Source organism: Sturnus vulgaris, chromosome 4, assembly GCF_052056855.1.
Source record: "Sturnus vulgaris isolate bStuVul1 chromosome 4, bStuVul1.hap1, whole genome shotgun sequence".
NCBI classification, from domain to species: domain Eukaryota; kingdom Metazoa; phylum Chordata; class Aves; order Passeriformes; family Sturnidae; genus Sturnus; species Sturnus vulgaris.
The window spans coordinates 11960844-11988399 of NC_142246.1; the positions used below are offsets into that span (position 1 = coordinate 11960844).

A 27556-nucleotide genomic window follows, 5' to 3' on the forward strand; every position below is an offset into this window, starting at 1 on the left:
TTCTTTCTGCCAGGCTCTAACACTTACAAAACAGGGAACTCTCTGATGTGCAGAACCAAAATGTTCCTCTGATCTTTGAGTGATGAATGGCACAGTCACTCTTGGTTGGCCAGGACATCAAGTGAAGCTGCATTCCTGCGGCACACTGTGGCAGAGGCTGATAAAGGCACACACAACACCTACTCTGCCTACTCTGGCCATCTCTGGGCAGCTGCTTCCCTCCACATCACTGGAAATAAGGAGAAGGAGAAGGCAGTGGTAGTGCTGAGGGTTCCTGTTACTGCAAACCTGAATTGAAATGAGGAGCCAGATCATGTGCAGCCTGGCACTGTCGGGGTTTGCTCCATCCAGAGGCATTGTCAGGTGTGCTGCCCCTTCTCTCCACAGCTGTGTAGCAAGCACCAAGTCCAGCGCCACCCGGAGACTTGTGTGGATAGGTAGTTCTGTGTCTGTGTGAAGTAAATCTGCACCTTTGACACCGTCTGAGAAAACTTTGTGTTGTGCCTTTCCGAATGCGCTACATACTCACATCCCTATTTTTTATTAGTCAATCTCCACTCCATGCACATCTAATCAGAATGTATTGTTTTTATGGCAAGAATATATATTGATGGGGTTCTAATAAGCATCACTCAACACGCCCTGTGGACAAACCATTGGCAGCAACAAGTGTATTGGGTATGTAAAAGTAAAATAACAGTGGAATTTTTGTGGTGATTGTATGAAATTATTGTCCTTTGACAGCTGCTTTATAAGACTTCCCAGCTTTCAAGTGAGGCACCTGAATGAAGGGATGGATATAAGTGACTGTTGGATGGTTAGCCAAGGACTTCTAACCTTGTATTTTGAATATAAAGAGATAGTTTTTATTTTTATTTCTTTTGTAAAATCTGATTAACTTGGGTCCTTCTAATCCTTGTGTGTGTTATAAGGAAGTTGTGTGTTAAAATACTTTCCTCAGTTTACTTAAAATAACTTTGCTTCTGGAAGGGAGAAAAAATGATATATCATACGAAGGAAAGAGCTTGCTGTCAGGCAGCCAGCTAAGCTATTGAGGAGCTTGTTTATGGTTTTTGGTTTGGGTTTGCTTTTGTTTTCAAAACTACAGTTAATGTGTGTAAGTGGAATAAAGGCAGCCTAGAAAAATATTAAAAGCTGGACATATGGAGTGCCTTTTTTCCCCTTCTTTGCATTCTTCACTTTTGACATTTTTGTTTGGATTCTCATACTGAATTAAACACTGTATTGTGCCAGCTACTAAGGAGAAAATTAACTCTGTCCCAATTCAAATCAGGACACATTCCTCAAGAAAACTTTTTCCCCCTGCCCAGCTAATAAAAACACTTTCTTTCACTTTGCTCTGAAGGCTTTCAAAGATGTAATCTCTGAAATCATGTATGCATACACCACTGCTTTTTTAAACTTCATGCAGAATATTCATGGTACCTTCACATTTAGAAATAAATTTCAGTAATAATTTTGGCATAGCTCTAGTGAGGTATTCTATGGGATGTGCTTCTAGAGTTGCACTAATGTCTTATGATAAGATTGTAGTGTATTGTATAACTTCATTTAATCAATTTATAACAATTCAAAAGCTATGATGTAGAGAGCAGCCTCAAATCCGTGGTTGTAAGCTGATATTGAAAAAGGATACCACTGCTGGACTAATCATACTCAGTAATTTTTGTTCTTCCTGTCAGGCTCAGAAGTGGTACAGAGAACTTGGTTTTGCTGAAACAAGGTATGAAGAAACCAAAACTCGTTTGATGCAGGCTCTCTCAGAATTAGACTGCCTTAAGCAAGAAGTTGAGGACAAAATGCAGGGAAAGCAGCACTGCAAATTAATGGTATGTATGTAAATGGAATGGGGGAAAGCATATTCCTTGGGAGGGAATGCTCTGGCTGCAGAAACACCCATTATTGATATTGGGAATAGATTTCAAGCAAGTGTAGAGCCTCTCCAGCCACTGGAAATCTAAAAGGGAGCAGATGTTATGCAAGGTGGACCATCTGTCTACAGCCCAGAGTCTGGGCTCTGCATGGGCAATATAAACACCCCACTTTCTTTGTTTAGGAGGGCTCTTCTGCTGTCTTTAGCCAAAGTCATTTTCAGGTGGCTTTAATGAAAGGTCTTGGAGGAGTCTGCAGTGTTTTCAGTATTTGGCTTTTTTGCCCTGATTTCAGGCCTTGTAGCCCTGATTGCTGGATTTGGACAGGCAAAATGACACTGTGAGCAGATGGTGTGGATTAAAGTCAAAGACTTTAATGGATGCATATGGCCCAAATATGTGTCCCCAAAATCCAGGAAATCTTTCTATCTCACTGGAATGTGTTTACAACACAGAGATTCTGATTTTCCTGTAAATTAACCTTTTTAAATTTTCAGGTGGTTCTCTGTCTTGATACAGGTTTATGTTTTCCACCAAAATAAAATAGTTTATGAAAAGATTTTTAATTACTGAATAATCTTCTGGAAGCAGCTTTTATAAAGACTTGTCAGCTAACTCTGAAATTATTTTTGCCCTCCATAACTGGTGAGCTGCAAAGAAATATGCAGCTTCTACCATCTGAAAAAGCACATTTGTAGCAATCTACAAATATTTGCAGATTAATTTTGAACAGGTTGGATAGATATGGCTTTAGAGGAAAATAGAAATAGATTCTGGAAAATATAAGGATTCTGAGATCAGTTCAGTTGCCTAAATGTCGCTGTTTATCCCAGTTAAAGGCTTTAGGGCATCTTTGCTGAGGGTGTAGGTAGCCACCTGGAAGTCCTAGGCTGTTATTTCATGTTAGCTTGTACACCCTACATGGCACCATGGGCTGGTATTTAGACAGCTGAATTCTGACCGTTAAATGAAAAAGAAGTACAGATTTTTCAAATAATTTTTATGTATTGGCATGCAGCGTGCTAATACAATAAAATCTATTTCAAGCAAGAAGAAACTCCTAAATTGTTTGAAAATAAAAAGAAATGTGTCGCATGTTTTGTTTAAGCTAGTAGTTAAGATTTTGGGTGCATTTTTGGGAAATGGAGCTTTAATCTTTTGTTTAGGGACAGTCTAGGGCAATTATTGTTTATTATGTTGGTCAATGAAGTAAGATGTTAATTATTCCTATGACTCACATGGGAATAAAATTCATTGACCTTGACAGAATGTTTTTACAGTAGAAAACGTGCAGGTCAGCCTTTCGCTGAAAAACCTTGCCACTTTTAAATCCCTCCATCAGCTTATGTTTTCAAATTAATGTTTATCCATCAGTAGTATATATTTATGCAATACTGTGATGCTATTTGATTTAGATCTGACTTCATCCATCTGAATAACTTATAGGCTTAGTGTCAAGTTTTTGAATACAGGTGTCTCATTCCAGAGTCAAAGATGGAATCCATGTACGTGACAGAACTGGGTTTATCTTTCAGTTGCACTATTTGATGGCAGAACTAATTATCTGCAAAACTCAAGTTCATTATATTTTAACCAAATGATATTGATTTTAATGGCACACTTTAGCAAGTAGTACAATATATATTGTGGAGTAGATATATCTTAACAAAGGTCAACTTTTCAAAAACTCACTTCTAAAATGAACTTTTTAATATACAACAAGCTGTTGATAGTGGGTTTGTGTGAGGCCTTAAAATATGAGATAAGTTATCCTAGATTTAAAAAAAAGACTTTTTGCCACAAAAAAAAAAAAATATCATTATCTACTTTTCTAGCATCATGTTACTTCCTGGGGGCAGTTTTGTTGATTGATCATCCAGTTTTTGTTTTCAGTTACTTGCCACGTTTGACGAAACTCTTTTTCATTATTCAAAGTTACTAATAAACCCTTATACAGTAAATCACAGTAATTTATACTTTTTCCTGTTCTAAACTTCATTTTTCTGGAGCACCTCTTGCTGCAATGCTTGAAAGAAGTGAAGATGTGAGCACTCTGGACCTATAACCCGAAGCATATGAAATATGCTGTATTTTGGGTGTGTCTTTTAGAGCCTTCTGCATTTCTTATGTTCTACAGGCTCTGCTCCCCAGGGGTCCTAGTTGTCACCTCAGACTCCATAAGGCTGTCATGATATTCTTTGCAAGTAAAAGAGAGTTAAGATAACGTATTTAAAGCTTACTGTTAGGACTCTATTTCAGTGAAGTTACTAGCAGGTGAAATATGCTTTGGCCTAGGAGTATTTGGGTGAGTTTTCGGGGATGTTGAGGTGGCCTTCTGAGCAGTGGTGTTGTGGTTGAATTTAAGAGAAATATGGGGGTGAGCAGGAAGGGGGCAGGGTAAAAAAAATGCTGTTTACAGCTTTAGAAATTAATAGAAGAATGTTGCATTAAATGCACACATTAAATAAGGCACCAGGCTTTCCCAGTGAACTCCTGATGACTGTCTGCAAGAAAGGCCTGTAGCAAAAAAAGGTCATATTCCTTCTCATTTTCTCACTGAGTTTTCTGACAAGAACAATTCACACGAGAAGAGGAAGATATTGGTTTTATTTATAAGGTTTAGGTACCACCTTCAAAGACAGTGATCTAGTTTTACAAGAACGCAGTGTGTTAAATGCTATGTTTAGGCTTAGTTATCCTTTGGTTATTTTCCAGTCCCCAGCTGCCTGGGTCCTTCATCCTTCTGGAGCTTGACTACATAACCTGTGGTCACTGCAAGCTGGGACATCTGATAGAGTGCTCATGTATAAATCTTGTATGCCTCATTTGTGCATTGAAACTGCAGAAAACTGCTAGTGGGTCAGCCAAATGCAGAAGGAAAGAGGGAACTTTTCTCTGTCTCTAACCTTTATGCAGTTGTTTTATTTCCCCACCGTTTTTTTTCCATAAAGTATCTTCAGTTCGAGAGTGTTTCCCTTTTGGTTTTAGCATACTTTTCATGTGGAAGAGAAAATGAGGGAAATATCATGTCATGGACTCATCCTCAGGCTTTTGTCCCTGCAGCCCTGGTCTAATCCATTTGGATGTGTCCAGCTGTTCCTATTGTTCTCTTGACACAAGAGGGAGCCAAAAAGTTTGGTACAAAGCATTTGACCTGCTCCAGTGCTGCACACAGAGGGCTTGCTTCACAAGGAAGAACACTATGACAGTGTCACATTTCTGCTTTCTTCTGTGTTGCAGTGATGTGTTGCAGGCAGAGTAACGTGATCTATCAGTTCAGTTTGCTGTTCCTTATGAAATGATGCCTCCAGTGTGTTGTAGTCAAGGGCGTCAAAGCCAGAAAGGCTGTCAGAAAGGCTGGGAAAAATTTACTGTGGTGCTGTGCATCAGGGCTGAGTATAAGCTTCTTTCTCAGTTGTATCAATGTTTGTAACCATTAAAATTAAACCATAGTTCTGTTTTGTCAGAAATTTATATGGTTTTACCACAGTGTATCATGGGTCTGACTATAATTTTTAGCTTAATCTTTTAGACTTGCTTATATACTGATACTTACATTATCAGAAATCTTACCAGCTGTGTGTGTCAACTCAATTTTGTTCTAATATAATAGCATAAGTGTTTTTCAGGATATTTCTTTCTCCTTCAGATTTTCCTCATTCTAAATCTATATGTTTAATCAGGCAGTGTCACTTTTAGGAGCTGACCTTATGATGCTGACCATCAATCTAAAGCTCGCACTAATCCTTTCAATCTAAGTGCATGAAATTGGGGAGAAAAGAAATTGGACAGTGGGGGAGGAGGAGTTAAATTCAGAAGCTTCTCTTTCCACTTGTTCTGTATCACTATTATTACATTTAAATGTAAAGAATATATTTTTTTGAAATTTTTACTTGAGATCTGGTTAGTTTATTAATAATGTTCTAGAACAAATAAATATTTGGGAGAGTGGAATTATCTCTCTGAGATAAATATCTGTAGAAAAACAAGGGGCATATTATATAGTTTCTTGTTGAAGCAGGAGACTGGGAACTTCTGAGTGTTTTTCTTACTCACTATGTGATCACAGGTTGGTCACTTTATCTGTCTTTGCCCAGTTTCCTCATTTATTAAATCATTACAATACATATATTTACCTTGAAGAAATGTTGTGAAAATCCAATTCTATACCTGTTGTCACAGGGGTCAAGTACTCTTTACATATAAAGACTTTAAGATAAGTGCAAAATATTAGTGCTAATATGTTCATTAAGTTTTGGGATCATACATTTTATAATGTATGTATCCCAGCTTGCTTCGTTTTACTGTACAAGGTAGGTAGTTATATTGATTGAAAAGTTTTGTGATTTAAGTCATGATTAAGAATGTTTTTGTTGTTTTATACACCTAAATTGAAAATCTGTGTATTTTCTCTCTAGCCTGTGTACACATTGGAGGATGCCCAGGAAAAAGAGGTGAATAAAATAGCCAGTAAGAGATTAGAGCAGCAAATGTTGACCTTGAAAGCCCAGCTCAGGGACCAGGCTGCATTACAAAATCACTTGCAGAATGAAGTGGAACTCCTTCAGGCTCAGCTATGTGAAAAGGTATAAAGTTGTTTTCTGTGTGCCTAAATGTGAGCTTAGACTTCAGATTCGACATCTCTCTTTCCAAAGGGGAGAAGCAAAGTAGGATTCTTTCCTGGGAATGAATCTGAGGATAGTTGAATGTAAATATAAAAGTACTTCTGACTTAGGGGAAATGGGGAAAAGATGTAAATTGCCTGAGTGATCAATGTTACTGAAAAATGATAAATAATCACGATAGTTCAGTCTCTGTTCTCACTGATCCCCATAGTGTAATGCAAGTGCAATCATGCTGAAATTCTTTACAGAGCCACTTCCTTGCCTTAAATTGTCAGGATTTTTTAACATTCCCAACTCTCTTGTTTCACTAGATCAGATATGAAACTCCAAGATGATAATAATAGAATTTTGATAGGGCTTTCCTAACTTTTTTGGCTCATCTGCTAGGGTTACACATTAAGAGTTTCAGTAAGACATTTTCAGATAGATGTGCAGTTTGGATTTTTGTCACCGTTATTCTGATGAGAACCGTCATGTATGCACAAATGTACTTACACAAGCATTTTTTACTCTTGTTCATTTTACTTCACCTGGCAAATCAGAGCAGGTACATTAAGATTGGCAAAGCTGCTGCCTTACAGTGTGACAGCAAAGCTGGTGCTGTAAGTGTACTACAGCTACTGAACTCCTGGGTGGAAACAAATTCCTCCTAGGACTTCTTTCCCTTAGATTTTTTTTCCTGTTGGGAACTATATTTTGGAACGGGATGATAGTTACAATGTGAGCCAAATTGGAATTGCCCATTAGGCTCTGAAACAGCTAGAAAATGGCATGTTCTCAATAGTGCTCTTTGTTCTTCATAGCCCAATACAACGAGCAGTGCATGCTTCTCCTCTGTCCATACTCTGAAATACAAGAGATTATTGTCTTCTTCCTATTGGGAACAACTTTCATTTTACTTTCTCCACAGTAAACTACTCTTTCTAGTTTTGGTTTCTGTTTTGTTGTTGGTTTGTTTGTGTGGTGGTGGTGGTTGTTTTGTTGTTTTTTTTCCTAGCCTCATCAGGTGCTGTGGTTTGCTCTAAACCAGTCCTGTAAAGAGGGTTAGTGGCTTCTCACAGGCAGGGTTAGGGGATGCCTCAGAAGAACAGTGCTGCTAAAATGAAACTGTCTTGTAGTGTCTGGTGTCTTATCAGATGGTAGATGAGCAAAGGGTGAGACGTGCTGTCCATATAAATGGACAAATCCTAATTGTCCTATTGCATCAGCAAGATTTGTTGCTCCCTGCCTCAAGAATTGAGTGTCTCCAGTGCAGGGGACACTGCCAGATCTTTCTTTGTTTCCTCAGTGCTTGTGCAATGTAAAGACATTTTTTCCCATCCTGCCTGCTCTGATTCCTCCCAAGCCCACAATTTATTAGCTGAGGAGCATGTGACCTTTTTCAGCATAATTGAGTTCTCATAAAGAAGGGGGTTTTAATTTTGAATATAATATATTTACTGTAAACTTTATGGAAATGTAAATTGTCAGGCAAAATAAATGCAAAGGAATCGGTACTGTATTGTCAAAAATAATGTATTGATTCATAATGGCAATGGATTTTATGTGGCAATAAATATATAAATATAATCAGAAAGGAGGGTTACCATCAGTAGATTTTAATCATAAGGAACAGACTAAGTAATCTTGCCCGCCCTGCTTCACCTCCTGATAGACAACATGTATCAGCTGTGTCAGAGTAAAAGGTTATGTTCACTTTTCAGAGTAGAATATACATGTGGAAAATCCCTTCTCTTTTCTCTTTATTTTACAATATAATACTGAAAATTTTCCCACAAATAATGTTTTGAAAAATTCACAGAGTAAATACGAACATGAATGCATAATGAAGGATACTAAGTCTTTACTGTGATGCTGCTTTGATTAAATAACCTCACTGATACAAGGCTTCATCTAAGAACATCCAAAAGCCTTTGTTAATTTTTAAGGCTAATGCTAATGTGAATAGGGCAGTGTTTGTATGCCAGAGCCTATTTGTGTGAAATCAATGCCTTACACTGATTCATCTTCTGTGTGATGCAGGGTCACACAGATATGCAAAGTGCACACCTCAGAGTCAGGTCTAAAACAAATACCAACAAACTGCTAGAGTATTTCAAAGTGATTGTTGAATAAATTGATGCAGGATATTTTTCAACCTTTCAGGAGAAAGAACTGCAGAAGAGAAAGTCTGAAGTGAAGTTGACATTAGCTCCTCTGAAGGTACTGTGTTTCCCTGAGCACTGATTCAGGACCTACACAAGGGGTATCCCCTTGCTTACAGGCTGCTGTGTGTGTGCCTTCCTCTGCAGCTGTCCTTGAGTAGCTGGATGCTGCTGGGCTTCGCCTTAGGCAAGGGCTCACTGACAGTACTGCAAAGTTACTTTCAGCCTGTCAAAAGGGGGACCTTGCACATGGAAAGGGAGCATCTCTTTTCAGTTTATCTGTGCATATTTATTGCTCTTGAAGGTGTGGAGGCATCTAATAATGTAAAGACATAGGAATGCAATCTATAGCTTTGGGTCAAAACATGTGGAATTACAGATCAGACACAAAAGGTAATCTTGCAGTCTCAGCAGGGAGTGAAATGACAGAACCATGGAATGTTTGTGTTCATGCCACACAGGCTAAGCTGGCTTGCCTCACCCAAAAGTGCCAGGAAAGGAACAGCTTCATTAGAAGAATGCATGATGAATTCCACAAGCAAGGATTTATTAACTCTGCATTCGATGAAGAGATGAAGAACTTGGTGAATGATATGACCCTGGCAGAGTACACGGTTGCTTTTACACCAATGTGTGATCAAGAGGTAAGTGCTCATACTTCCTTGTAAACATGTATCCTCATGTTTACCCTATTGAATTAAGTGATGGTTTCCAAAGTGTTTAGTGAGACTTAATGTGTAATTATAAAATGTATTTCAATGCTTAATATAAATATTGCTTCAGACAAATCAGTGGAATTGACCATTTTACTGCTGTTGTAGGCAGGGTCTAAATTTCAGGAGCTTAAAGCAAAGTGTATAATTGTTCCATTCAAGAAACACTGATATTTTGACTAAGTATCTGATGGATAATGCAGCACATATTACCCAGTTTCATTTTAAGTATGAATTTTGCATTTCTTTCCTGCGTAATGCATTGTTTGAGATTTCTGAAGAAGTCAGGACAAAAAAGGTCAACAGTGAATATTTTAAGACTTAAGTCAACTCGGTGGACATTTGTATTCAAAAGGGAGTTAGTCACTTGCGTTTCTTGGGCAAGGTAAAAGTGGGAAGCAGCCTGTTTCACACCTGGTTCTATTCAATATTGTCATTAATATCTTGGACGCTGGGAATAAACTTCCTAATTTTGGAGCAGTACCTACTTGAACACATTATTAAGGATAGGAATCTCAATCTGGCAACCTGAAGAAATGGAATTTCCCTTGCAGTACCTCAGTGTCCATCAACAAGTTCTTTTTCCTTTTGATTTTCTGTTTCTTGGTATTTTTTAAAAGCCTGTGAAAGTACCCAAAAAATATTTGGTACTGTTTGTGTCAAGTATATTCAGGTAGAATCTTTTTGGTTAAAAGTGGGGTAGGGGGGGAAATACTGTGTATTACACATTTGTATAATATTGTGTCCTTTTCACAACAGAACACAGAATATTATTCTTACCAAATATTGTACTTCAGCTAACACAATCCACTGCAAAATGAATACATAAAATAATTTATCTTAATGACACTTGACATTTTCACCAGCAGAAGATTCTCAAAATGGGCATATAGTATAGTAAATCCACAGGCTTATTTTTCTGATGGTTTTGCATTTTTACACGCTGAGTGGTATTCTGTATCCTGTTGATAGTGCTTATCCTTACAGTGTTACTAAGTGTTGCAAGCTATCACTCAGTCGTGCTTGTTTTTGTGCTAAAAAGCAATTTAACTGCATGTTAAGGCAAAGGTGGATTGATTCCTGGTTGCAGGATGGGACAGGACTGTGTCTGGCTGTGTCTCCTTGGAGTACCTCATGTGTGGATCCAAGCTCCCACTGCACAGGAGTGTTTTCTGTGACAGTGGCTGGGAACTCCTCTGTCAGAAGGGAGATAGCACTCCACTGCCTTCAGACTTTTTCTCAGACACTGCTGTGATAGATGAGCATTAGTAAAGCTTGCTAAAACAATAAATATCAAAATACTGTTCACGCTCACTCTATCTCCCTAAATGTTCAATTATCACAAAACTTAGCAGGTTCAACAAGAGAGAATTAAATTAAATATATATTCTGATTATTTGCATCACAGAGCCCCTCATTAAATCCCCTGCTTTGGTAGATATTTTGCTGTTCTTACTAAGTGGAGCACAAGCCCCTTCCCATGGTGTCTAGCACTGTAGTGGCCAGAGGTCTCATCTCACTTAGTCTCAGGCACAAATAGGATTCAAGCCTGGGGTATTTTATCATGCAAAGAACAGACTGGCTCTTGCTAGGTGTCTTGACACTGAGTTTAAGGCTCTCCTGGTCTGTGATAAGTAGGGGGAAACTTTCCTATCACAGGAGAGTTGCATGTTCCCATGAAAAATGTGTATTTCTATGCATCAGGTTTCAAATCGAAGACACTTCAATGAAAGAATGTCCAAGTTTCCCTGCTACTAATTTAATAATGGTTACAATTTAAAAAAGGGAAAAGAAGGAGAGAGGCTGTTTCATATTCATGTGATACATTCCTTTGGTTTAAAAGATCTTGTACTGAATTCTGTAGACATATGTTGAAGTGAACTGACTTTTCATCTCAGAAGTTTTATTTCTTGCTTTCAACTCTTATTCTCACTGGACTTTACATCTAAGATTCCAGAGCTGTGCCCAACATTAACTTACATAAAATTCCTTTGGAAGCTCATTCCTTCCTTCCCCTCAGTTTTTTACAAGAACAGCATTCCTCACATTTGGATTCCACTATACAAAACCTGCTGAATTGGTTTTTTTTGGTTTTATTTTGGACTTTTGTGCTTTGTTTGTTTTTTTTTTGTTTTGTTTTGTTTGGTTGGTTGGTTTGGGGGGTTTTTTTTGTTTGGGTTTTTTTTTTTTTGTTTGTTTGTTTGTTTGTTTGTTTGTTTGGTTTTGGTTTTTTTTTTTTGGTGGGGTTTTTTTTTTGTTTTTTTGTTTTTGCTTTTATTTGTGTTCTTAAATTAAAGTTTAGCAATTGGCTTTATTCATTACTGGACCCAGTAACAAATGGAAACCTGTCACACATTGGCAGCAAAGCTCTGTGCCTTGATTTACTGATAAATTTCAGCTCAAAGTTTGCAGTGATGCATGAAGAGCTGATCCAGAGCCTTTTGAAAGGAAAGGGGACTCTGTACTCAATTCATTTCCTGGCCTTTTGTAGTTCAATAAAAAACTTTGAGTCATGTTTTCATAGAAAAATTGGTTCATAGAACCATTAAGAACTCTTTTTTCTTTCTTTCTTTTTCAACTGTACATGTAATTACATGTGGAGAGGATAGAGCTGCTGCAGCTGGGTGCTGGGATGCCCCAGATTCAGTGAGGGACTTATGGGCACCACCAAGCTACTCGTGCTTACAGAGCAAGGCAAACTTCAGTTCTTTGCTTATTCAGGACTCAGTGGATGTTGGTCATTTCCTTCTGTTTGCCAGAAGTATTTTCTCCCTAATTTTCATCTCAGTTAAAATACTAAACCACGAAGATGGTGTTATGAAAAACGCACTGTCTTTGGAGCTTCTCTTAACTTCACTTTCAGTGTTCAAGGCTCTGCTCTCAGACATGATAAATCCCTGTTGTTCCTATGGCTTTATTTTGCTGACTAACTCAAGACTTCCCTCAGTTCAGTTCAGCAGAGCAGAATGCATTTTGAGGCTTGTCATTCTTAATTATTTTCACAGCCCAGCATTATATTCAAATGTTTGTGAGCGAGAAATAAAATTTGCTTGAATCATGTAGTATCTCTCAATTTTGTTCCAGCAGTGCACTCTCAGTGAGGTCAGATATATGCTAGAATAATATGTTCATAAAAGAAAGCCAGTTTTCCTTCTCTTAATAAGTCCCTGTAAAGAGACTAGGTTTTGAATTACTTTTCCTCATGATAAAACTGTAACCATGAAGCTCCTTATTTGTAATCTAGTTTAATTGAGCAATTTAGTATAATTTAATTTTAGTGGCTTTTTATCATAATAAACATACATGATTGTATAGAAGGGGTTTTATTTCAATTCTTTTTCATCTACCACCTATGTAACTGTGGTGAAAGCAAAAATTCTGTGCAGGATGCTGAACAAATGCTGCCTCTCAGCTTTGAAAAAAACCTTTTTTTTGGGCAGGCATTGGAATGACAATGTATGCATAATATGGACTTGAAATTTTTGGAAGCACAAAGTTAATATTTAAGGCTTTGTGATATATTCTCTTTTTAAAAGACTTGAGAAACCGTTGCAGCCCCTTGGAGTGGAGCGATAATAAATTTTGTCATTAGAAATATTTTAAAACCTTGTCTTGTTTTGTGTCTGGAAAATAAAAAGCATGTGTCTGAAGAGGACACATTCCTGGGACAAGGGCTGCCTCCAGCAGGTACACGTGGCACTCGGCACAGTGCCATAGCTGGGATTCAAGTGCCCAATGTCACACACAGAGTATGTGTCCACATTTGGCCTTTTGTCGTGTCCCATTTTAATCACCTCCTTTTGAATGCTGATTTGATTTATTTTTTTAATTGAAAGGACCTTGACCTCATCTTTCTTTTTTTTTCTTTTGCAGAGTTAATTCATGGACATTATTAACAATTATTGTTTTTCTGCCTTTCCCAGTGAAAAAAAAACCACAGAACAGCATTCATCAACTAATCTTGGGCGTTCATGTTCACAAAACATCTAAGAAAAAAGGGCTGGGAGTTGGCTTTGCAACAGCTGCTTTACTCAGGATGGTAAAAGTAGGAAGCAAGAGAAGATGCTCCAGATGAGAAATGGGACATGCTTTACCCAGTCTGGCTGGCTTGAACTTGAGGTAGTGTCCTTGCTGCTTTTGATGGGTCAGAGAACCACACAGAGGAGCAAGTGAGCTTGGCTCCCCTTTCATATGGACTCAGCCCAGCCAGTACAGTTGTGCAGTATTTTGGGCCTTTTCTCTCTCTTTTGGGCTAGGTGTGGAGAAAAAGGTTTACATTTAATTCTCCTCAAATGACTGAGCCAACAGCCTCTGGCTGGATGTCTGTAATGGAAAATGCTGCTGATCCAATTTCTCTTGTGCTGGAACACTTTGACCTGATGATATATTTTATATATTCTTTCCATAGTGGATCTGAAACCATTGTGGCTGTTTGCCCTCATTTCTTAGGGCTGAAAGGGAATTTGTTCAAGGAATGTAGGGATAAATGGCAGTGCTTTTTAATGTTTTTCCTCCAGTCATCCTAAACCTTATGGATGGAAAGCTCCAGGCAAGGATTGTGTCCAGTGCGGTGAATTGTTTTACAGAAGAGGGATTAAATGTGCAGAACAGCATAGCTTAATTCTTCTTTCTTTCAAGAGATTTCTTCTGAGATATGTTTTGGTAGAGCAATGCTTTTTGTTTGTTTATTAGTTAGTATTTCTACTCATTATTTTGCAAGAAATAGTTTACTGCTTTCCAGTGAATCATATTTGAAGATAATAGCCCTGAAATAAAATTCTCTGATGACCATTTCCATAAAATGGCTTGTGCATGGCTGTTAAGGTCAGAGGCTTTTCTGGCACTGAGGGTAAGATACATTTCCTGTATGATATCTTTACTTCTGACAGTCACCTGTGGTAGTTTATCTATTTATTTTCACAGTTAAAGCAGAGAAAAACATACTTCCAAGGAATTATCCTGCCCATTTTATGTACCTACTTTAGTTAAGTGCAGATGACTGAGCACTGACAGGCTGCCCAGAGAGGCTGTGGAGTCTCCCTCACTGAAGATCTTCAAGAACCCCATGGACACAATCCTGTGCCATGTGCTCTGGGATGGCCCTGCTTGAGCAGGGAGGGTGGAGCAGATGATCCACTGTGCTCCCTTCCAGCCTGAGCCATCCTGGGATTCTGTGATAAGGTGGGAAGAGCCACAGAAGTTGGACTCCAGTGGTTTTCAAGGGGGCCAGGGGGAGATACACTTTGGTTGGATGATTCCCACCCTCAGAAGGGAGAAAGAATTTAACTTTGGACTTCCAGTCTTTTTGGGACAAAGCTGATCAAGAGCAAGGAATCTTTCAAGACAAAGGGTTTTTTTGTGGGAAGAGCTTTTTTTTTACCTGACATTACAAAAACATGCCTTGAATCATTGGAATTCCAAGTGGATGAAGGAGTGGAATTAATTATTTAGTAATTTCTTTAAAGAAGGGTAAAGTCTGTTGCTGAGAGATATGTTATTTTTGACTTTTAGAGAAAATATTAAAAATACTGAGTGGCATGAAATACAGATTTTAAAAAGTTAGTGGCAGCCTGGCCTTTCCAGTGAAATAACTGATAAAGCTGTTCAATAATTATGTAAGTGGTTGTTTGGATAGAGGGGATCCCAAGAATTTCTGGTGGCTGAGGAGAAGGTTCTTAATCAAGGTTAGTGCCCTTTGAAAATAAAATTTGGTTTAGTTGACAAGATTTAGATCTATTTTCTGACTGCATAATACAGATATTTTAGCAGTGGTTTTTGCTGCAATTCATTTGCAGCAGCATGCATTTCTGAGCAGCACATGCCAGTACAGGAGTCGCCATGACTAAAAAAAAAAAAATCTTTAAAAACTAACCTTCCTTTATTTTCTGATAAATGATAGAATTTAGATAAGCATAAAATGTAGAATTAAAAGTATGCAGATAAATTAAAACATTTTCATCTTCTCTCTGACACCACTGTCTTTTTTTAAAAAAAAAAAGCTGATTTTTTTGGTTTCAATAGTGTTCCTTTCTAGATATTGGCATTATGCAAGTTTACACTCTTTTCAATTTGGTCAAATATCACCATATTTTCATTTCTCTCTAGGTGGGGTAATTTGTGGAAATTGAGATGAAAGCAAAAAAATAATAGGAGAATAGAATAACTATAGTAAAAATAATGATAATAAAAAAGAACCAACCTGGAAAAGAACAAGTCTGAATGTCTGAGCATTGAGACAAACCACAGAATTTTTGCTTAGCTGCATCCTTAGTGCTATAGGAAATGCAATTTTTAGTGCTAGTCTTACATCAAAAACACACCAGAGATGAGTCTTTTGAGAGAATAATACCAACTTTCAAATACAGTGCAGACTACACTGTGAAATCCTTGTCAGGGTAGTAGCATCTTCACTCACTGGGCTTGCATTAACTCTGCTTTTTGCTGAGTGCCACTACTTGGGCTGCAGAAGGATTTGCTAATTCCAAGAGGCAAAAGGGTTTGTGGGGTAAAGAGTTGAAGGAATGACCCTGCAAGGAGGATATTTTTCTAGAAATTACTTTTGACAGTGTCACAGCTTTGATTTGGTGATGTGTTTTTTTCTGGCAGCTTTACCAGCTCCCCTGCCTATGAGCAGGACAGTAATTTGCCTTTGCATGGGTCATTGACCTCCAGAACTTGTTCTGCTTCTGCTCACTCTCATCTATCACCACAAATGCCTCTAACTGTGCTTCCTGTAGTGAGGAAATTCTCATCAAATAACTTTAGATCTGATATCTTCATGCCTCAAAACATTTCAGGGCTGATCTTTTATAGCTTTAAGCCAGCTGGCATTTTTTGTGAGTGATGGGGAGAGATCCTGCACTTGTAACCTTGGTTAGAAACCAAGGACTTCTGGAGCTGCCTTGGGCTCCTGTTTTTAGAGGGGAGGATCCAAATGTATAGCTTTCACTTTCCAACTGATCTATGCGTGCAACACTAGGATATGTTTAGGTTTTCATGCCACTTTGCCTAAATAAATGCAATATCCAGTTAGTATCACAGGCCTTCTCTGTAATCAGCATAGAGAAAGCAAATCTTTTAGGGAAGAGCAGCAGTCTAATTTCTGTGCCCCAAACTGACCAGTATGAGTGGTTCTTCCATTCCTGCCTTGTTCCCTGGCCTGTTGTTCAGCCTCAAATAAAGGATCCAGGTGGTAGCTGCTCCTGGGCAGTGTCTCAGCTGGCCACACATGCTTGTGTTGAGTACTTTAAGGGGACCAATGGCCACAATTCATCAGAACTGATTCCCTCTGCTCATGGTGGGGAGCCAAGAATAGGAGGTGAAATGGTAACAACAGAGATGCAATGTGTTCTTCTTCGTGCCATAATAGAACCATATTTAGATGCAGGAGCTTGTCAATAAATGCTCATCTTTCTGTTGGGTCATTTCAGAGCAATCTTACACTGCTATTGCATTTCAGAGTCCTTTTTCTTTTTTTTAATGGACACAAGTGAGGTACCTAAAACTCAAGAAACGGGCATAGAGTGAAAACAATATATTATTTTAAGTAAAAGGTGTTTTCTTTTAAGTAATTCTTCCTGAACTGGCATATATATGTATCTGCATTTCTGGAGCTTTTGCAAGAGGACTAATGGGAATAAGATGTTAATGCATAATGAGGTGTATTAATTTTAGAAATAAATAAATATCTCTTCAAAATCTGAAAGGCTGAAATGGCAAGGCTTGCAATCACAAGAAAAAATGCAACAGTGGTCTGGTAGCTATAATAAATTTGGATTTGAATGATAAAATGCTACTGCTGTGTAGTAGTCATTTTTATGCAGGGAGATCTACTTCTGCTTGCAACTGTTATGAAAATGTGCATAATTAAACTGCCATTCCTCTCTTACATTTGTCTGCAGCTCAGTGAAGATATTCTAAAAGGATAGTTTGCTGTAGTGTTAAAGTTGATTTGGAGGTGAAATAACATCAACTGAATATTATTTTTGTTTTTAGTTGGAGGGTCTGCATAAGAGTTGATGCATTTGAACTAACACACTTTTGGAGTCTGTTCAGCTTAACTTTCTTGAGCATTCAAAGGTAGACAAACCTGAATTAGTTGTATAGTGTGGAGTGAGAAAATATGTGTGTAAAAGAATCCTGTAAGAAATTTTGAGATTCTTCAAGAGAACTGAGATTTTTTTTTTTAATTAGGAATTTCTTTCTAGTTTTAGTCTTGGTTTTCTTAGTATCCCAAGGCAAATTTTCAGCTTCATTTAAAGCTTAGAGATCTTTTTTGTTTTGTTATGAGGATGACTTGTTGAATACAGGATTCTTTATTTAGAAAGGCGCAGGAATGCTCCACATCTGAAATAATTGGTATGTTATCTTTTCCCTTATTTTGCTGAATGTAGTTTTTTAGTTAATTTCTGTGAATATTTCTTTTAGTGAACTCATCCAAATGGCTTCCACTAATCCAAAATGAGCAGCATTGGAAAACTTAATCTTTCTTGAGTTTCTTAAAATGCTATTTTCTGTTGCAGATACTGCCTTCCTCCACAGATGTTTCACAGGGTAATAGACAGCCAGAGGATCATGTGGAACGTGCTACAGGGATGACTGGGTCAATATCTGCAAGCTCTCAGCCAGGGATGGATGGCCCCCACAGTTCTCCCATCACCCCAAACGTGTGTGCTGGTTCTTCTATTGGAGTAACAAGCCCAGAGAGGATCATAGCCTCGCAACAAGAACTAGGAGAAAACCATTGCAAAAATTGCCAGGTCAGTAAAAGTTTCCTCACTGTTTTTAGTTTAGTGGAATCTCATTCTTGGCAGAAGATACAGATGTTTGAATGATTCCTTCCAGAGATGCACAGTTGATTGTTAGTTTAGACAAGCTGACAATAATAAATGTTTAATTTTTTTTCATTATGTGTTTTCTTTCCCATTGTTTAAGAGGGGCTTGTAAAAATAATTTAAAGATTAGGTTTTCATCTTGGTGTGCTCTATGGTAAGATAATCTCTGCAAATTATTTGATGTTTTAAAAAAAGTTGTTATGTTGATCTTGTCCTACCTTTTTTCCCCTTCCAATTCTTTTTTTTTTTTTTTTTTTAGTGATCCAATTATTCCTATGCCCTGAAGCTCTTTATAGTAATTTCCATTAACTGCAGGAATCCTGTTAAGAACAGAGCTGATCAATTGCAATTGCATTTGTGACAGTCTGCTGCTAAACTAAACATGCAAGAGATTTCAGCCTCTCTGAGACAGCATAACCGCTTCCTCCTTGTATGGAAACAAAATTCAAATATGCAATTACTGGAGCCAGTTAGGTAGAGTAGTTAAAAATATTACTCTAGTGAATTTCCTTTATAAACTTGGATTAAAATAAATGCAATGAAACAATTAAAAGCATAGTTTTTACTTCTGGTATTAATGAAAAGAACATGCAAGATACTGAGATTTTCTCTTTGTTAAGAATTTATTATGCAATGAAATAGTGACTCAGAATTCTGATAACATGTTATTTAGTCCAGGGCATATATGTAACAGCTCAAATCAAGTCTCCTGGTCCTTTTCTCTCTCACACTCACACATTAAAAAGACCAGTGAAAATATGGCCATAAGAGAAAAGTATTACAAAGAGCAGAATGCAAGTAGCTCTTTGATTGATCTTTGTGAACTCAGAGATTATTTTTTTATATAAATCATATGAGCTTTAATTAAATCCCAATGCAAGTAGTACACGGGCCTCTTGTACAATTATATGGGAGACTATGGCTGAAATCAGCCACAATGCATCAAGCATCCTGTTTCCATAAAAACTTACACCAACACACTGGGACATCCAAGGTTACAGTTTTTGTTCTTTCCTCCTCAGATACCTTCAGTTGTCCCCTCCAGCTCAAACCCGTGGGCTGGTCCCCACCTGCCCATGACCCACGAGGAAGCCCCTTGGCCTGTGCTGTCAGGGATGAAGGATGCTGCAGTGCCCCCAGAGCGTGCTGTGGTGTCCTGGGCCACGAAGGGGAGGGATTGGTTGTCGAAATATGATGATGTATTTTGGGGTCAAATAGGAAATCAGCATGCAGGTGCTATTCCCCAGGGAATGAAACACAAAAATGCCATTATGAATAAGACATGGCTCTCTAGAGAAAAAACAGATGGCTTAACCTCAGCAACCACAGCAGAAAGCTATTTGCCAGACATGTTGTCAGCAAGTAACAAAGGTCGATATCCTGTGGAGAGAAATCAGCTGCATGGGAAAGAATAAAACCTGCAAAAATAAAACAAGGTAAACATTTTAGCAATGTGATTTTTGATACAGAAGTACTAATATTTTTCTTTTAAATGACAGGTATTTTACTCGTTATCATGGCCTAGTAAGTAGTTTGAAATGACTGGAAAATTTACATGAAAAAGAGCTGGGATATTTTTTAGGATCAAAATTTCATAGAACATTTGAGATCACTGAAACACATGGATTTTTCATTAGCCAAGCTGCTGCCCCGTTTTCTTTTCACCTTTTGTTGATGGTTTGATTTTCTTTTGACCTAAACTGTTAAACAATCTATTAAATCACTTTTGCTTTTATGCCTGTTTCTTCAGTGTGCAGTGGCGAGTTCTCCTCCCTTGTGTGACTGTTTCCTTTGGGATTTCAGGAAATGTAGTGTCATAGACTCCCTAGAAATTAATTTTACAAAAATTAGAGGGTAATTTTGCTGTGTTTCTTTACTCTTGGGATTTTTTTTTTTTAAATTATCCTCTTTTTTAATAGGCCCAACTACAGCAGGACATTCAGTGTATTGCTGTAAGGGCTAATATCTGTAAAATTGCATCCTTCAATTGTTGATTTGCTTGAGTACAAATTGCAGCTTAGCTTGAGTAGCTTAACTGGACATGTCCATAGCCACTTTCTTTAGGGGGCTGTTTCTGGGTAGAGAAACATCTCTGAGTTCACAGCATGGATGATGCAGACTGCACCCTGTGCTGCCAAACCCCTGCCACTGGGAGAAGTGTGTGGAGTGCCAGGCCACCTCTGCTGACACCACCAGCTTCCTCACAGTCTGGCTCAGAAATAGTTGTGGTCTGGGCTGCAGGAGCCTTGGGTGGATGCTGGCTATGAAGAGGAGGAGGGCATAGTGTGTCTCTGCAGGTGCATGAGTGCACTAATGCTGGTTGGCTCTGGGAAGTTTAACTGAGCGTGGTTGTAAATTCTACAAAATACTGATTTATATTGTGTTCTCACCAGAGTTAATACATTTGGAAAACATCCATTATTCATACATCTTTATCATTGTCCTGTATTTTTCATCAGTTTTATTAGAAAAGGGCATTCACACACAGTAATGCATGTCACAGTTGCTGTGCTTTTCCTCTGTCTCCATGATTACCCCAGTTGGTTCATAGTATGGTACTGCTTGTTTTTTGGAAGCCAGAAATAAAATGCCTGGTTTTGATGAAATATTAATGCACACACTCACACTCCATTGTGGAAACCTGCCTTCAGTTGCTCAGTAAGGTAGCAGTGCAGTTGCTTGCAGCAGTAACTGAATTGCTCTTCATCCAACATATCTTTAGGAAGCACACACCAGTTGCCAAGGGAAACAGCCCCTGGAAGTGATGTTTTTGAGTGCTGCCTAAGCAGGAGGCACCAGTGAGATTTCAGAATGTGGGCTTTTGCTTTTACGTGTCTTTCTCTTCTTCCTGATGCCTGGCCAGAACTTCTGAAGACAGATATACCTGCTACCCAGGCATCAGATGCCTTGTCAAGAATTAAGATATTTCGATATGCAAAACAACTTGCAAATATTAATATGTAACTGTTATATTGATAAAACAATGCTTTTAGAATTAGCCATTGTGAGAACTTTTTGGAGCTTTATCTTGCTGACAGTAAAATAAAGGACCTGCCAGTTCAATCTGAGGTCAGATCATGATGCATGAAGTGTGCTAATAATAAGGGTATTTATAATAATACTCTGTGATAATACAATAATAAGTCTTTGTTATCCTAGTGAAGCGATCTACTTTGTGTTTGGGGCTGTAGTTACTTTCCATGAAATTAAGCCTTTGTCAGTCCAGTCCCTTTCTATCACAGATAAGTGTGGTTTATTTTAAGTGTTCAGGCATCATTTTAAGCTAATTAGGTTATTTGGCCCCATTCTTCCTCCTACTGGAACTAATAATTCCCTGAACAAGGGCTGCAGACACAGAGATGTAGATGGAAGAACAGACATTTACAAGGATATTACCTGCATTGAAGCACTATAATTCAAAATGGACTCAAGCAATTTATCCAGGAAATGGATTCTGTGCTAGCACTTTGTTGCTTTGCTTCACAAGTCACAGATTTCAGTTAAAATCCTGTAGCCTCTTGTGGTTTTAATTTTTTAAGACATCCGTTCTTCTACTACAAAGCATTGTTTAAAGATGTGCAGATACCACAGTTATCATTTGGCCAGCTGTTTCAGTTACTTTTCATTCCTGTTAATAAAAATTGTGATCATTTGGACACTACAGTGGAGGAATGTGAATAAATTAGCAGCCATCAGTTTGGAGAGCTGCATGCAGCAGCACTGGAAAAGGTGAGTCAGCTAAAGGTTTTCTCTTTTAAACCTCTGTCTTACTTCAGTTTACACACTACTGAATGAACAAAGGAGAAGTGATAGTAAGATCATGCCAAATAATTATGCACTAGTGATTTACGAGAAGATGAGAGGGTACATTGCACCATCAAGCAAGGCCCTTCAAATTCTTTAAACATGATTATTTACAGGAACCTGACCCAGAATGTACAGTGTCAGACCAGATGGTTCCTATATTGGTGTCCTGCTGAGTTGAGGTCCTGTGGGAGTTTCAGCTTGCTCAGTGAGTTATCCTGTATAATTAATTTTGGTCCCTACTCTGTAAACTATTTGCTGGGTTTTTGTATATTGAGGGGGATCAGTAACAATGTGCCTGCAGAGCACATCTGAATTGGCCTGTGTTGGGTCACCTGTCGTCTGCTGTTTGCCATCCAAGGACCTGCATGAGTCAAATGGAGTTTTCTGTACTTGACTGGATGATGAGGATTCCTGGAAGGAAGCTGGATGGCAGCATGCTGCCTACTGACTGATGCTCACTGAGCTTGCTCCCTATTCAGACTCTTCCACTCCCAAATATATTGTTTGAAACAGCAGAGGAAACTATTTTCTAGGATCAATAGTTAGTATCAAACGATATACAAGTAATATTTGCCCAGTTCTTTCTTCTAGATTTGAGCTACCTAATACTGAAATCAAAAGATCTCTTTTTAGCAGAAAAGTTATATTTTTTGTCTCTGATTTCAACAGAAGTATTACTCAGAAACAGAATTACATGGAAGCAGTAATCTGAAATAGTGCATGGTGCTTTCTAAAGGCTGTGTGAGAGATAAACTTACAAAGGAACCTCACAGTGTATCTGAGACTAAAAATGCACTGTAGAGTAGTCTGTAACCACTGTGGGGAAGGAATTGGAATCCGAAGATCAAAAAGCACTGGAAGAATAGACTTTCTCCTACAAAAGGTGAAAAAAAATCTATCACTTTCTTCCAACACTGAATGAGCATTTTCCTGAAATTAAAGAACACTAATAATCCTCTTGCAGTTGTGCTTTACCTGTTTTGCTCTTCACTGGTAAGAGAAATAAACAGGGAATGTAATGCCAGTTTTTATGTTCAAATGCAAAAAACACCTAGAATGACAGATCACGCATATTATAAAAGATTTCTCTTTAGTCAGTCCAGTTCCTGCATTAGACTACTTCTCTTATTTTTCATGAAAATAGCATTCATAGTAATTTTTTTAATGGTAAGTTGCACTGTATTTTGTTTATACTCAGCTGTGCATGCAGTCACACTTAACTAGAAAGAATTCATCATGCAAGTTTAAAAGGTAAAGTTGCCCATTACACTTTAGGAATGTCTACAACAGAAATGGTTTGATCAGAATCAATGGAAGGAACATGTTTTTCTTTCCTCTTTGAGGAATGATGTGCTGGAGAAGGCTGGGAAGGCACAGGAAAGTAGGGAAGATGACAAAACTCAGTGTCTTTCAGGTAAAAGACACCGGGATACTAGGTTGTCCTGCAAATTAAACATTTGTAGAAGAGTTGCTCAATAATCCTTCCACTCCTCATGTATTGCTTGCTTTGTGCTATGAAAAGCTTTCATGCGTATAGGAAATTTGGGAATCAGGTCTTACATTCAGTCTGTGGTCACTCAGCTTCATCCTCAGGACTGATATTTGTAGGAGTCAGGACAGACTCAAGTTGCCCATGACTAGATTTGCTCTAGCTGCTAAAAATATATATATATTTATATTTTTTAAAATATTTAAATTATATTTTTTTGTATATATATATTTTTTTTTGTTTCAGTTCTGATTTGTAAAAGTACTATCTAGTACCTTCTTAGTAACAGCCTCTTCATTGAGCCTGTAAGCTGATGGATACTAAAGCCCCTAATTAAAACCAGATAATGCATGAAAGATTTCTAAAGTATAAACCTTTCTCTTAAGGCCTGATTAAACCAGAAAACCTCACACATCTGTTTGCACAAATGTATTCTCATCATGCCAGGCACCTGGTAGCACTGACTTAGGTCCATCCTTCTCACAATACCTCGTTCTTGGGAATAAGGAGAACAACAAAGACTGGGACACAAAATCAGATATTTCAGAAAGAGTGGCCTATTACATTTAGCTAGGAATATAATCTGTCTGCACTCTATCTGGTTCTGATCATCCTATCGGTCAGGATAATGGTGAACCATAGAATAATGTGTTCATTTACATATAAATGTGTATAAAATATTTATGTGCATATATATACACCTATATATATGTATAATTGCATGCAGTTTGGCATAAATAAATATGGTTTAAAATAATAGGGAAAAGTGATTTTCTGCAGATCATTCTTTTCTTGGTGCTTTGTTTTTTCCTCTCTCTCAGGATTTGCAAATACAAGTAAAGACAAGAGAAGAGACTGATTTCTTTAATTCTTATTTTAAAAACTGAATTTAAACCTTAAATTAAGAGGGAACTAAGACTACGCAGTGGAAGTTGGGGTTGTACCTTGACTACACTGCAGATTAAAAATCCAATCTGTCTTCTCCTTCCCAAATGACCTAGATTACATGGGAAGGACACTCACCTGTGTGTCCCACATACCAACCCAAATGTAGAAGACACTGAGACCAGGCCAGTAGTGCACACTTTGTCATATAGCAGTTTAGCTCCCTGTTGTCTCTTTTGATGCTGAAAAAGTTGGGAAAAAAGATCAGTGGTTGCATGAAATATTGTTATCACAATTTTGCTTTTATCTGCATAAACCATTGAGCCTTTTCTGAGTGGGAGTTAGGCACCACTAGGGAAAGCGTCAGGCTCCCATGGTGGGAGCCAGACTGACTTGCATCCTTGTTAAAGGGCTCTTGAACTGTGACCACTGTTATATTTAATGTAATGTAAACTATCTGCCTTTGGAAATCTTAATGTAGTGTGGGAAGTTCTTGAGAGAAAGAGCTATTACTTGTGAAGTAAGCAGGTCTTTAGAAAAAGAGCGAAAAAAGAAAAAGGAAAAATAGCTGGAGGATCCTGTTACAGATGGTGGGTCAGGTTCAGCAGGGTGCAAGAGCAGCTCAGTTTCAGCCTGGTGATCCAGAGCAGCTGTGAGCTTGGCTTCCCAGGACTGAGACTGTGTGTTCAAGCCATTAGTGAACCAGGTCAAATATCTAAAGATGGAGAGATTTCTTTTCTTCATGGGTTACTGGGGGTATTTAATCAGTGATTACTCAGAAATTAAGATGCTACCTGTTCTGCCTAGTCACTGTATTTTTGATTATTGTGTGAGAACATGAAGCAAAGGGAAATTTCAGTAAAGAATTGCTGGGAGTTTGTTTTGGTTGGACTTGTATTAATTGTATTTGGACAGTTTGGAATTTGAAGTGCTGTGACTTGTCAGCGTATGGCTGGCTGGCAAAGACTCCTTTAAGGGGAAGCACCTGGAGCACATTGCTGATTTTTATAATGTGGCTCCAAGGCTGAAAATTGTGAGTGATTCTTTCTCACCCTCACTGAAAGCTGCTGCTAGAAAGGGAGGACGTGGCTGTCCCTTGCCCCCACCATCTGCTGAGTGCTGCCTCACTGCTTTCCATCTGTGGGCTGGGGACTCTGTCTCTCAGCAGCCACATCTCTATTTCCAGCTGGCTGCAGACAGTCCCTTCTGGTAAATGGGCTTTAAAATCTTGTGGTGAGATTGCCTAGCTGAAAGGTATTGATAATTTGTGACTGTTTGCACAGAGAGCTTTGCTTGAGGACACAAGGCAATTCTTGTCTCTTAGAGGAGCTGATTTGTAGGAGAAAGTGTACTTCATAATGTAGGTACTCTGCAAAGGACTGGGCTCTGCTCATCCCTGCCACCCTTACAATTTTATGTGCGTTTTCTGTGCTGGTTATGGTCACCAATATGATGTGGCTGCTGAATTAACTGGTAATTGGAGACCTTTTGTGGGTGGTAGATCTTTTGCAAATGCCTGTTTATGAATGAGCAGACAGGCTCATTTGAAGTATCTGAGCTTGGCAGAAATAAATAATAAATCTACTTTATATGGCTCCTAGATGGTCTGATGTCTCATCCTTTTTCAAGACAGAAGTATATTGTCTGTATCCTATGGCTGGTGAGCATAAACAGAAACCATTTAGGTCACAATGAACCTGCTGAAGAGCAGGTGACCACAGAAGGAGCTGTGCAGTAATTCTGGAGAGTTGGTGGTGGGCAGAAGGTGGCTGGCCCTGAGTGAGTGTTGGAGAGCATGTTGAATGCAATGCTCTCTTCAGGATTTTGACACCTAAGAAACAAAGCTGCTGCTAGTGTGGACAAGAATCATGGTCTTTTACATGGACTGAATCGGGCTGATACAGAAAGTACCTTGTGTGATGGTGCTCAGGAGAGCCAGAAAAAACATTACTTGCTGACAAATAATGTGAATCGTGGGATTCTGCTATAGACTGCCTAGCCAGGCCAATGACACTCATAAATTATTATTTGAGGAGCTAAGAGACTCCTCTAAATCATAAGAAACTCAACTAAGAAGGATGCCCTCCTTGATTTGCTGCTTAGCAGAGAGGATGTTGAGCAAAGTGGAGACAGCAGCCATTAAGTGATTGAGTTTTAAATCTCTGGTTTTAAACAGGAGGAAAAATGCCAGCAGAACTTCAGCCCTGGACATGAGGAGAGCTGATTTCAGACTGCTCAGGGAACTAGTGAGTGAGGTCCCCTGAGAAAAAGCTTTTGCAGATGCTGGGGTCCATCTCTGCTGGTCAGTTTTTAAGCACCATCTCCTAAGGGCTCAGGAACAGGCAATTCCTAAATGTCTCAAGTCAAGCAGAGGAGGCAGAAGGCTGACTTGGCTGAGCAGGGATTTTCCTTTGGAGATAAGGTGAAAAAGGAGGGTGCATGAGCAGTGAAAGCAAGATCAGGTGACATTCTGTGTGCAGCTTTGAGCACCACAATGTAAGAAAGATATAAAGCTATTAGTGTCCAAAGAAGGGCTAAAAGATGGTGAAGGGCCTTGAGGGGAAGCTGTGTGAGGAGCAGCTGAGGTCACTTGGTCTGTTCAGCCTGGAGGAGACTGAGGGGAGACCTCACTGCAGTTACAGCTTCCCTGTGAGGGGAGGAGGAGGGGCAGGGACCCTGATCTCTGCTGTGGGTGACAGTGCCAGGAGCCAAGGGAATGGTCTGAAGTTGTGTCAGGGATTGGATATCAGCAAAATGTTTTTCACCCAGAGTGACTGGGCACTGGAACAGCCTCCCCAGGGAAGTGGTCACAGCACCAAGCCTGACAGAATTCAAGTGCTTGGACAATGCTCTCAGGTATGTGGTGTGATTCTTGGAACTGTCCTATGTAGGGACAGGAGTTGGACTTTTATGATCCTGTTGGGTCCCTTCCAACTCCAGATATTGTGCAATTCTGTGATTCTGTTATATCTGACATCTGCATCTTTCCCAGAACAGCAATTCCTGTTGTCCCCTTTAGAGATGACTCTGCGACTGCCATTTGCACTGACTTTTTCATGTGGACGACTAATTGATTCAACATTTCCTGGTTTTTCTCTGGTGACGAGATGTCTTTATTAGGCTACAGAATCAAGCTCTTTATTTCTTATAGCTCAGCCAACACTGCA

The 27556-nt window shown here is 38.7% G+C and overlaps 1 protein-coding gene across 1 annotated transcript in view; it reads left to right on the plus strand.

Annotated features, from left to right (window-relative positions):
- C4H4orf50 (chromosome 4 C4orf50 homolog) overlaps positions 1-27556 on the plus strand; it is an 85661-nt gene that overhangs the window by 17117 nt on the left and 40988 nt on the right. The window contains 6 exon segments of the mRNA XM_088163126.1: positions 1704-1850; positions 6311-6478; positions 8663-8719; positions 9123-9305; positions 17897-18133; positions 19231-19644. Coding sequence (XP_088019252.1) covers positions 1704-1850; positions 6311-6478; positions 8663-8719; positions 9123-9305; positions 17897-18133; positions 19231-19623 — 1185 coding nt within the window. The 3' untranslated portion in view covers positions 19624-19644.